We start from the raw sequence: 12,974 nt of genomic DNA, 5'->3' as shown, positions 1-12,974 counted from the left end.
ATTTTCAGAGTGCGCTGCCCCTTCAGGTATAAAGCTAACATTGAAACTGCGAGTCGCGCTGTTACAATCAAATGTATATTAAGCTATACTTTTTTTCTGGCCTGGCCTTGTATTGCTTGCTGCTTGATGTAACAAACGTTATTTATTTTGGAGTGCAACCTTTCTTTACACCGTTTATAAATAAATCCTTATTTTATTATTGAGTAACATTACTTTACTACCTTACTAGAAGAGTTTAAAGTTTCTTATGGACTTTGCTTTAAATATAAATACACAGTGCTATCTTCGGTGTGGTATTTAAATTTTTAAAAAACCTCTCACAGTCGGTATTATAGCCTCTACTTTACCGATAGTGTTTGCTTAGATGGTACAGAGCCATTTACTGACGGAAGATCCTAATGGACTACATAGGGATTTAATAGACTTGAATTTGGTCAGTTTTTCTTTTATTAAGGAATTACAAATTGAAGTGAGAAATTTTACAATAGTGCTTGTACACGTTACTACTATAAACTTCATGATATAATCTTGAAATGACATCGGTGTTAAAATATCAAAATGTATTTTTGCACATCAGCACGATAGTATTCATAACATCGGTGATAAATAAATTGTCAAATATTTCACAAGCTCGCAAGTTGATAAATATAATTATCTTTAAACGTACACTTTAACCAATGAGGTTGAAGCATACCATGCTTCTATTATTTTAAATATAAAATGCTATACTAACAAGCGCGACGTTTAATCACGATACAGTTCTATTACATTGCAGTAATGTCACATTTTTAAATATCTTAGCGTTTAAAGAATAATTTATTATACAATATCATGCATTTATGGATTCCACGTAACAATGAAATCCACTGATACCAACGATTATACTTTAGAACAAAGTATAAACATGATTCTTAAAGCTGACAACTAATTACGTATCAATAGGATGAATATATTCATTATTCAAATTATTACGCATAATTCTCGTATAACAAGCAAGAGCAGCAAGGCTTACCACTCGACTACCGCGTTTAATTTATTAGTAAAAAATCATGTAAAAAAATGAAACAGGCAGCATTTCCTTATTCTTAAAAATGAATGAAAAAAAGAGATGAAAATAATATACAGAGATATCCTCTCTAGGATTGGTCGGAAGAAGGTTGAGATCCGAGTGGCTTACACCCAAACACTCAAGGATTTGGTGTTATGTTTTTTGAAGAGGGAATGAATTTCAGCCGGAGTGGCGGACCAACGACGATGCCTGGCTTTGTTCAGAGTTACATTGGGAAGGCCAACCTCGGTATGGCAGCCCTTGATAGGCGAGAATGGGAATCCGGGCAGTCCAATTTCTTGAAAGGAACTCATCGAGGAGAATCCACTCTCGTCCTCGGCACTGCTGGTACTGTTAGATGGCTTGGACCTCAGGATCTTCGTGTCCTTCTTCTCGTCCTTTTTAAATTTCCTTGTCGGCGTCGATGCTGATATTCCATTAAGAGGGTCGTGCCGGACCGTTGGTCCGTTCCTGTGAGCCAATAACGGTGCATCGTCCTCCTCTGTAGTCTTGCTGCTGCCCGAGTTCAAGGACGTTGCGTCCAGAGATCTTCTCGCTCCTGGTAGCAAGTGTGGCAAATTGCGAACCGTCTCAACGGCGCTACTCGACGACTTCGAGAAGCTCGAACGGCTACCTCCGTCAATGCTGCTACCAGTCTCGTTTCCACGATCGCTGCTGGAACCTGTGGAGCCTGCGTCCAGAGTCGTTGAATTGGCAAAACTATCGTTTTGCAAGGAAAGCGACTCGTGATGGTCTATGGGCGACGGAGAAGATTCGCTCTCGTCGATTGGACTAACTCTGGCTAAATCTGGCTCCCGCATGGATAACAGAGATTGCACGGTCCTCATCAGTCTGCAAAATATTATTACTTTAACACTCGCGCTCTCTTTGATCTATGCAGTATTTCGAGATATCAATTTAAGAAGGTCCTGATCCATTTTTTCAATCTTCTCAATAAACTGAAATTAGAGTTTACACTTGGAACGTGTATATACAACGTGAGAAGTTTAATTAACACAAAAAAGCTTCTAGGAGATAACAAATAAAATTAATTAAAAAAAAATGTCACTTGTAAGTTTCTATTTTCCGTGGGATATCTATAATTATAAAATAAAAAAAAAAGTATATAACAAAAGAATAGAAGCGTAGGTTACCTAAATGCTTCTTGAGAGAGTTTCTCAGGAGCAACTTCATCAGGATCGACCTCGGCAGATTTGGGCTTTGGATAAAGCGGTATGTCGAGGGATTTCTTGGCGTCTAACTGGGCTTTTCCTCTTGGCGGAGTGCAGTGAGTCGGATCGTTCCTCTTGAGCACCGACCAGGTGAATTCCCGGAGTCCAGAAGCGTTTGGTGAGATCTGAGCTACTGATTTGGCTCGTGTGAATTTCGAGGAGTTGGAGGAGGAATAGGTCAACGGCGAGGCACTTTTGCTCCCCGTACCTTCCACGTGAACTGTATGGACACTTTTGCTCCTTGGTACTTTGCTGCTTCCCGATGGGCTCTTCGTTTTACCGCTGCTCTTCTTATGAAGAATATCCAAGCTTTTCTGAGCTCGGTCCAGAAAACGTACAACCTGTTCCATCAACGATCGGTACATTTGCTTGTTGGTCTCGATCTGTGTAAAAATATTAATCGGTTGATATTGGAATACGAGTATATCGAAGGTGAAAGAGAATTCTGTGTTTGAATGGAAGAGAGGTGGTGGTGGTGGTGGTGGGGGGGGGGGGGGGGGGGGTGGCAATCGAGAGGGAAATTCGATTTGGTAGGAAGGAAATGGCGGGAGATGGCGGTTACGCGACTAGTTATCCGATACGGGGAATGAGGTGACCAAGGACGTCACCGGTTTCGTTAGTGTCAACATGTATATATATATATATATAGTGCACCAACCTGTTTTAGCTGCCACTGGAGCGTGTCGACCTGAGTCTGAAGTAGAACATTGTCAATCACCTGGACATGAGGCACTTGATTCGTCGACAGGGTCCTCTGCAGTCTTCTGTTTTCCTCCTTCAACATTTGGCATTGCTGAAAATACAGAAAATTGCAGCTATTACCCATCCTGTTGCTATACAGACAACGTGTCGAGGCTATAATCGAGATTCTAAGACTCTCCTCTAATGGAATCCCATAGCATCTTAATAAGAGGGTAGTCGAGTACCGCGAGCAAGTTTTTTCCAAGTTTTCGCAAGATTTTGTCTTTTTTATAGAAAACGGTAGGAGATTTATGGGGAAGGGACTTATCGATAAGCTGCTGCGAGGTCGTAGCAGAAACCAATTAAGATCGCTTCTCGCTTAGCCAGGGTTTACGACGGTTTTCCGGAATGTATTACCAAGAAGAGGGTTGCTCGCGGGATTTACGATCTCTCTGAGGAATCTGTGCGCGCAGGAGTTAATCTCGCAGGATATCTGGCGAAGGAATGGCTGCCAAGGCCGGTGCTTTCTCACGGGGCGAAAGGTTTCTTCTGGAATTAGCTTCTTCATCATCTGGATCGCCCCTTTTTAACCCGCGCCAACCTAGCTCCTCTCCCTCTCTATATGTACATATATAGAAATATATATACTCTATCCAAATCACACATGTGTACCAATGGAATCTTAATCCCACGCAGCTATATATCCGCTGCATGCGAGAATTAGCGAGATTTAATCGCAATAACCATTCGCAACGGCACCATATGGCAGAAAACTTTCAATTTTCTTAGTACGCCAATTAAATTCCTATCCATCACCCTCGACGGTTGTTTTTGCTGGAAGAACAGAGGAGGAATCTCGTTGGAGGTTTGCCAGCTCGACTCGGAGCCTCGGAGAAGCCCGTGCGCGCGGCAGGCATTATAAACCGAGCAAAATATATTTAATGGCAGAATTATTTCGCATTATTGCGATAATCGCGATTGGACGAAGGGGGCGGCGAGGCGGCGGCGGCGGCGGCGTTTCGGAGGACGAGCCGAGAGGCCCCGGAGAGCAGGAAGAGGGCGCATTCCAGAGCTTTACGATGCTCGCTGCAATTTCATCCTGATTTCGATAACGACCGTGCGAAATTCCAAATGAATTTGGCCGTTCGCAGTCGAGTTGCATCCGGTCTAACGCCACTCGGCAATCGGCCGCCCTCCTCGGTACATAATGCACGCGTGCACCAACAAAGACACTAAGAAAGAATTAGAATTTCAACCTAGAAGGAATTCTTTTCGATCGCAACCACCTGCGCAACTACCGTAAGTTTAATTGAATTTCATCCGTGTAATCGGCTAATGACAGACCATCTCCTCAAGATCCTCCACCTGCGTGTCGCCCTTGAGGATCCTTGCACGACCCGCTTAAACTGTTTTTTCACCCTGAAGACGCTAATCGTCGGTCCAACGCCGCCAGTGCTAGCGGACCCTCGAAGCTTAATCCTCGAAGAAGAAGAAGCTGAAGAAAGATATAAAAAAAAATAGGGGAGAAAAGTGGAGAACGAAGAGCGGTAGTACGAGTGATCGGACAGCGCAGAGCGATGATCGAGAGGAGAGTCGGCTCGATCGTAGGATTACCTACTTAACGAGATCGTTAAGGAGCAAGTTGATGAACTCATAAAGGAAAGTGATTGCCGATTGCACACGTGCAGCAGATATATTTATAGACGCATCGACGACGTAGGAAATCGAATGGTGGAAAAAGGATGGAGTTGAGTCATGACGAATGCGCGATAAATTCCGCGACTGCGGCTCGCGCTCGATTTCGCCAGACGTAACGCGATATCGGGGGCGAGAACTATGCGTCTATTTACTGTTCTCTTGTATATATATATATATACAGTTTTATGCTTCCCCGTGGCAGAGAGCGCGCGCGGCCGAACAAATAACGTACAAAGTGCCGTTACGAAGAAATACGATCGCGTAATACGGACCATTGAAAAATCTAATCGTTTCCCAACGACGGCGGCGGCGGCGGCGGCGGCGGCGGCAGCAGCGACGAAGCACTCGACCTTTTATGACTTTCCCGAAGAAGAAGAAGAAGAAGAATTCAAAATGTCGGTGCAATAAACAACAAAGACCTTTTACTGGCATGCCACTATATATATATATATATATATATATGCAAGGATACACGCCTTCGCGACCCACGCTCCAATCCTTTTCCAGCCAATCACGGAACATCGATGGATCACCGAATTTCGATTATATCCAGCAATCGCTTCTTTTCTATTTATATTAGATTCTATTTTCATAAGATTATATATACATACAAATGTACATAAACTATAATGACCGACAATGTTGGAATATTGCGGAAAGTTTCAGTGGCAGAAATTCCTCCGCGAAAATTCCGGATGCGAGTTGTTTTGCTTTCACGAGGCGATTTGTGTATATAGGAAACGATTGGAGATCCGTGAAAGGATTTCATCTTCCTCGTGGCGATTAAAGAGTGGAGGGAATAAACTGGTGCGTAATTTCTGTGGGATCCTTGCAGAGAGTTTGAGTTTGACATTGCGTGATAGCGGTACCGAGCGGTGAATCGGAAACGGAAATGTACTATATATATGTGTGTATATAGATATAGCGGGGGCATACGCGAGAGAAGTGGAAACGCGAGCTGTGGGGAACAATGCAGATCGCGCTGGAATAATGACCCGCCGGTCTCTACGATTTTCCTCCTTCGATGTGCGATATTATGATGCATATATATATATATATATGGGTGCATGGATTCTCGATGAGTATTGGTAAAATAGGGGAGGGGGGAGAAAGATTTCTTTCCAACATTTCCATACAATGGCGGGAAAAAGACGAGTGCGCTCGCGCGCAAGTTGCGAGATTTCCGCCGATGGCCGAGCAACGATAACAATACCGGCCAGCAGGTCCGTTCTAAAAGATGACGAAACGTTTTGTCCATCCAGCGCTGCGCCAGTCCCCGCCCCCCCCCCCCCCCTCCCTTCTACCTTCGGTCGAGACTCTGATCGAAACGCTGCTTCCCAAAGGATCGCTTTCTTCCGATCCACCTGCGATCCTCATGAACGCATTTTCGTCTTCGATCGTTGGATCGTCATCCACGGAGGAAATGTTAAAGTCAAGTTTATTATATGTATCCTTCGTAGTTGTATCGTGTCGTATTTTTTCATTAATATATAAGAACATCGGTTTGTTCGAAAACAAGACGACAACACGTTTTGCTCAATCAGTGCGATTCTCTGATTATCCTGAACTTTCCCCTCATCCCGACCCGCAATGCAAGAAAAATATTCCTTCGTAAAGGATCGCTTTGTTCGAATCATTATTCTCCCTGCTGACTTCATATCTTGATCATGATCGATTATACTAACCTGCACGTGTAATCGATTAACGGAAAATCGCAATTAGAAATTTGATCGAGTAATATCGATAAAAAGAATTTCATGAATTTTGGAAAAATTGTTCATTTCAATTTGAACAAATTTCCATGGATTAATTGATTTTGTAAGTATCAATTGCGTAGGTTTGTTCGAAAAACTCACGATATTTTTAGATCATTCATCAAGAATATACCACGCTTATATATTATACTTGATTTTCGTTTATCGCCCTAATAAAATTGTATTGAATTGGAAATAAACAATAGCTTTTGCTCGTACACACCACGTCTAGACTACCAATCAGGATCAATTTGATCTAGCTCGTAATTGATTAACGAGCAATTAAAAAAACCCATGCTACCTTGCGAGAAGTATCGCCGAAGCCAAACTCGGACCTCGTACAGTATAAAACAATAAATGCGATTTCAAGTTCGTGGAAAAAAGTCAAAGTAGCTCCATTGTCTCGATAGATTCGAACCAATTTCACGGGCCTTATCGTAAAAGCAGGTAAGAACAATGAGCAGAATTAGGAATAGCGTATAGAACTCACCGCGTTACTCACTCTCTGCGAATCTCCCAATAAATGCCAGGTCAAACTACGCTATATACCTGAGTTTTACTACTCAGGGGGGAGAAAAACAGTTATACTCGCCTCCCCTGAAAAGGCTAAAACCGGCAGTTTATGGTGGAGAAGGATTGGCCATTGGAAAATTTTGCTGCTTCCTTTGTACAGTTTGAGAGATTGATTTCTCCATTGGCGAAAGACCTTTGTGCATAGATCCGATTAAACTCTTCTTTACTGGCGCGTTTTCAACGTGAAACGTAATTAAGCGAAGAATACTCGGTGTATACACATAACTATATATATACCATTCGGTGGTACATTCTGCTATCTCGTAACTGATTGACGTAACGGATTTTTTGCCAAGCGTAGACAATCGGAATGAGATTCTCAATGGGCGGGAGTGGGGGGGGGGGGGGGGGGGGAGGTATCCGTGGATTGTTGCAAAAAGAAGATCCAGGCAGGACGATTCTCTCCTCGTTTCTCTCATCGGGGCTTTCACGGACTCACCGTTGTTTGGGCAAGGTTGACATTTCGTAATTGTTGAGGGACTGAGAGAGAGAGAGATTGCGAGGTTTCTGCGTTCGATTAGGCTCGCGCCATTCCATTCTAGGCGGTCGGTCCGGTCGCTCCTGCACGATGGCCACTTCTTGCATCGCGTCGCGAGCCAATTTCTACGGAAAGCTGAAATTTTCAGCTGGCGACCCGAGCGGATGGGGTTCCACATGGTTGCTCAGCTTGAACCGTCCACCGGCTGAATACAGTCCTGACGTCATTCGCTACGGTCACTGCCTGAATTATTCACCATTCCATCGTGTTTCGTTTCTAACTCTGCACCATCGAAAATTCGCTTTTCGCTTTTAAGCCACGAATCCAAGTTCTTTCCAGCGTCGCGTTCTCCGCTCCTTTAATTTTTCATCCCTCTTGGAGAGACATTCTCGCGCGCGCTTTGCGGAATCTTCTTCCCTAAATTCTTCTTTGTTCCCAATGATATTCCGATTATACGTTTAAAGATTTATTTACCGTACTTGTAACATTTTATTTAATAGAACAATGAACATTCGCACAAATATTTTTCTAAGACTTTAAAAAATAATGTAATTGCTTTTGTATTGTTAAAAAAATTTCTCTATGTAAATTAAAGCCTATGATAAAGTAGATACAGCTGGTTATTGGTGTAACAAAAAGTAAATGTTAACAATTAATCAAAAAAATACAAATTTCAAATACCTAAATATAAGCATAATAAATATAGTGGCAAGTCATTATAAAAAAAATGAGGATTTTATTAAGATGTCAAGACTTGAACGCGAATACCCTGTATGTATATATATAGTCTCGCGATAAAAAGCAAAGGCAGATACTCTCTCGGAAAGATCTTTTCGTGTTGGATCTGATGCCAGAGTCTACCACTACTATTTCAATGATTCTCCATTTAACAGAGAGCCGTATTATGTTCTGATGAGAAAAAAGCTATCATTGGCAATAGCGTGATGTCTTCCTTTTCAACGCTTCGTACGCAGGATAATAAAGTCTCAAATTAGTTCCAGGCGACGCTATTTTCTCTTTTATGTCTCACGTTGCATTGAGAAAAAATACCACGAGGTTTATACTTTCTCCAGCATGGACTTTGTCTTTCGGCAGAAAATATTCATTTCGCGTTTCCCAAGCCAATCAACACGTTTGCCAAGAGGCTTCGATTAAAACTCTTACCAATCAATTATTATCCGAAGAAAAGTACCTATAGTAACTTTTTCATTCTTTTTTAATTAATTTGTTTTCTTAAAAGGGATTAATTGCAGATGTCTTAAAATTTCCTACAGTCGTTTGTTTTTCTGCATCTTCTTCTTCTTCTTCTTCTGGTAAGATCGAGGCAGTTGGCAAGAAGGATGATAACGATGCTCCCCTGTAGAGAGTATCCTTGGACGAGTCATCCTTGAAGGACGAGCGTGATGAACTGGCCGATCCTGCGCTGATAACGAGAGAGGATTTCGATGGTCGGTCGACTCACGCTCGAATATGGCGTTTTAATGACCACCCGCCGTGACTGCTGCTGCAATTGCTCGCAGGTCAAATTTCGTGGCCTCGGTAAAAATGCGAGTAAACAAGACAGAAAAAAGCAGAGCATGAATCATCGCGTTGCTTCATACACCTGAAACATTTGCACAATCCAAATGGAACCTGTTTGTTCTCCCGCTTTCATCGTTGCTCTAATATATATATATATATATATAATAGCACTGGAAAGAAAGGATCGGCATATAAATGATAATCCAAAGATTCCTCTCCTTATTCTATGTATGATGATTTAATAATGATACCAGCGTGGTGCTACAAATCGATTTAACTATTTAAAACAAAAGTTGAGAACTTGGGGAAATTTTTATTCCATATGTATGTTATAACATCTTGGCACTGGTTTGAAATAATTTCTTGGAAGAATAATAAAAGTGCTCTTTTTTTTAATTTTAAAGATATTTTTGAAATTACGAAACCAGGCATTTGGAACGATTTGGAACAACTCGTACTGTGCACATTTGAAAGTGAGATTTTTCTTATAGGGTGATAGTGCGAAATTCTAGGATGACGCCTCGATGACTTTGAAAGACGATTGGAATTCGTCAAACGGTCGATCACCTTCGTTCCTCGTAGAAAGTCGAGAATCGCTGTATAATGGAAATAAAAATAAACGATAAAGATAAAACTAATACAATCTACAAATTCATCTGGTTTCTATAACTCGAACACAACGACACCAATGTCATGTAAATCGATTTTAGGCACCCATAACTTTCAATAGCGAATAATAAAATTCGGCAACAAACACCCACTCGCTTACGTTCTCCCTGTATAGAAAGTCGAGCGTGTCTCTGATAGAAACAGAACTAAACAAAAAAAAAACGATAGGCGTAGAGCCATAATCGAAAGATTCGTCTCGTTTCTATAACTTTAATTATGACATCGGTCTGGTCGAAATCGGTTCAACGGTTCAAGTATCAATGACTTTCAATCACTATAATATAGAATTCTTTAAACACCCACGCAGCTTCGTTCTCCGAAGGAAATGGTTCGAACAATCTTAGCGAATCGACCAGAGAAAATCTGGGAAAACGAATTATCCTTTTAATTGGTTATCGTCATTGAAAGTTGAGAGGAAATTTATTCGAACTACTTTTAATGAATAATTGAATAGCGGTGTGACCTTCGGTAACCTTAAGAACGTTTCTCATCCAGCGAGGAGAATCTCGTGGATTCTGTTACTCGAAAAACTGTCGAGCGTTGTCACGAAGAGCCGCAATTGGCCCATTGTAATGCTACCAACTATATACCAAGAGAGACTCATTAGTCAACCGCGATCGCATCATTTCTTCCATTTTTCTGCTCGGTACGTTTTTCGCACGCTCATCGCTTCGAGAAGAATCAGCAACAATATCATTCGACAATTTTCCTTTCCACCATCATTTCCTTTCTTCATTACCCCCACTTTCCTCTTCCTCTATTACAGTATTAACCTTATCTCCCACCACCCGTCTCTCTTTGTTATACTTTCTCGCTACAAGCCACAACCGTTCACAATTTTCCATTCCAGCAGCAGCAGCAGAAAATAAATCGAGATCAAATTTTCCTAGCAAATGTACAATGATCCAATGATCGGAAGCCTTCTCTCGCCTTCTCGTTTTTCCCCTCATCTCCCCATGCACGAAATGAGCCTACTGCTGCGATTTGCAGCAGGATCGTTTTATTATTATTACTATCGCACCTTACAAGAGGCTATTTTCTTCTTTTTTTGGCTACACACGTAGCACGCGGATGCTTCTTCACAGTTCAATATATATATATATATATATATATGATTGGATTTATGCAAAATGCTGCTGGTAAGTTTTTCGCTCCGCGGCTCGCTCGATCAGCTGGTCGGAAGAACGCTCGCAGCTTCGCAGCTCGCAATTTGCGGCTGCCGATGTCGTAATGGCGCCATCTTCGCCGTTCCTCGCCCCTCGATCACTACGCTATAACGCAAACCGACCAACCACGCGAACAATGCATTGTCTTGCTAATCTCCCTTTTGCCACCGAAGCCGCGCGCGCGCCATGACTTATATCCGAATTCCCGAGAAAGCCGCTCTAACCGAAGAAGAGGAAGAAGGAGAAGAAGAAGGAGCCCTACGGTCGATTTACCACGCGTTTTAATCCACCATCATCAGGAATTCCCATTATACGCTGTGATAATTTTACCCGGAAACATCGATTCTTCTAGAGGCTTCAGTAGCAGCAGCATCACCACCTTAATCATCATCATTTAACCGAGCACTCTTCCGTTTAAAATTAGGCGAATGCCCGACCTTTTCGTACCTCAATCGCGCCACGTTCCTGGTACGTTTCTAATCGTGCCCCAGGGTTTATGGTACCGTTGACGTTACCATCTTCCGCTCTGCAATAATTCTAGCAAACTTTTATTTTTATTTGATTATAAACGTACATTCTTGTGCACGTCTAAGCAGAAGCAGGTAATATAATTAGTTAATGGTTAGAATTGAGTGAAGACTGGTGAACATTTTCGTGGAAGCCACGTTTCTGATACGTTTATTCATCAAGAGGAACCATGCTGCAGTATTTTTATTTTCTTGTTTACACCGTGCTAAGAAAAAAGAGGCAGTCTAATGAATGTCCGTTTAATACTAAAACATCCGTCGACCTTTTCGTAGGTCGCGCCACATTCCTCATAGCACGTTTCTAATAGCGCTCCAGAGTTTATGGACCCGTTGACGCTGCTCTTCCGCTCCGGAGGAGTTGCTGCAGCATTCCACTTTGCTGTTACCGCGCCGCAAAAACTCTCGAGTAGTCTAACGAGTGAACAACTGGGAGAAAAATCGTCCTTCTCCGGTACCAGAATAAGCCAAGATTAATCTTCGGTCGCTAAACAACACTCGCTTCTTCCGTTAAACTTGCAAAAAGAAGTGGAGGAATCGAAGCGAGCAGAGTTGTTGAAATGAAATGGACAAAGTGATCCGGGGGCACTCCCATTCGATTAGCCAGCCTAATTTCGCTGTCATTATATACGGATATTCCCATGCATGAGCATGAATAACCATCGATACTCCTACGTGAGCTAATCAGTATTAGGAAATAGGATTATCGAGCAATTTCACTTTCCAGTGGGACCAATTGGTTTTGCCAGGCAAGAGAACACGGGAGCCAGCCAGCCAGCACATGGGAATATTGAAATCGATAACAACTACGCACACATTCTTATACAACAACAACCCACACAGCCGTGTCTTTGAATCTAGAGGAACGGTAAATCATTTGGCCCGATAACCACGAGCGAACGCGATACTTCCCTGCCGATTCGCACAATCCGATCGAACCTTGCAAAACACGAGTCTATATATATATATGCATGCTGGCGCTAAAAAGCACTGGAGATCCTGCTTGCGCAACGCTCTCTCCGAATAACGAGCTAGACTATAGTGGCCTGTCCCGGATAAATTAGCAAGGTCTAACGAGAGTTTGCTTTTGCTTTTCTTCCCGCACTGGATAATTAAGTCTGTCAATGGGGTGCGAGTGAAGTACACCAGCGCTCTACTCTACGGCCAAGATCGAGACTAGCCAGGAATTCTGCATGTGGCGAGTGTATCACTCGATCCTGATGCATATACATTCGTGGATTTCCATTCATACTGGCCGTAGGTCGTGTGCAGGGTTAACGACTGCGCCGAGTTTCAAGCTGGGGAACCGTTTTGGAACGGTACCGGTGCTTTTTTCGCATCTCTCTCTCTCTCTCTCTCTCTGTCTCCTCTGGACATATCGGAGGTTCGCCGTGAGCGAGTGGTGTCGGTGTGTGGTACGCCGTGTGCCCACGCCACCGATCGGCCGGCCGATCGACCGATCCCAGCCTGATATACAGCATCGCCGCCATGCATTTCGAGTACCGTTAAAAGCATCGGCAACCGGTCGCTCTCCCATCTCGCCATTCCGATCGACCATTTTCCGGATCAAATTCGATCCGACTGAACTTTCTTAAGGTATCCCATCCCATCCCATGCCGCGTCGTCACTC

At 42.8% G+C, this 12,974-nt stretch overlaps 1 protein-coding gene across 1 annotated transcript in view; it reads right to left on the bottom strand.

Moving 5' to 3' along the window:
* Positions 1–445: 445 nt before the first annotated feature.
* Positions 446–12,974, bottom strand: part of LOC136783886 (uncharacterized) — a 39,070-nt gene continuing 26,541 nt past the window's right edge. The window contains exons 3-5 of the mRNA XM_066744225.1: positions 2,939–3,073; positions 2,203–2,663; positions 446–1,900 (exon numbers count right to left, since the gene is read on the bottom strand). Of these exons, the coding sequence (XP_066600322.1) occupies positions 1,174–1,900; positions 2,203–2,663; positions 2,939–3,073 (1,323 nt within the window). The 3' untranslated portion in view covers positions 446–1,173. The remainder of the gene's footprint in view (positions 1,901–2,202; positions 2,664–2,938; positions 3,074–12,974) is intronic.

Source organism: Prorops nasuta, unplaced genomic scaffold (genome assembly GCF_024137725.1).
Source record: "Prorops nasuta isolate Cenicafe-Biocafe unplaced genomic scaffold, Cenicafe_Pnas_1.2 PNAS00038, whole genome shotgun sequence".
In the NCBI taxonomy this organism is placed as follows: domain Eukaryota; kingdom Metazoa; phylum Arthropoda; class Insecta; order Hymenoptera; family Bethylidae; genus Prorops; species Prorops nasuta.
The sequence above is the reverse complement of the archived record's forward strand: the minus strand, read 5'-3'. Positions and strand labels throughout refer to the sequence as shown.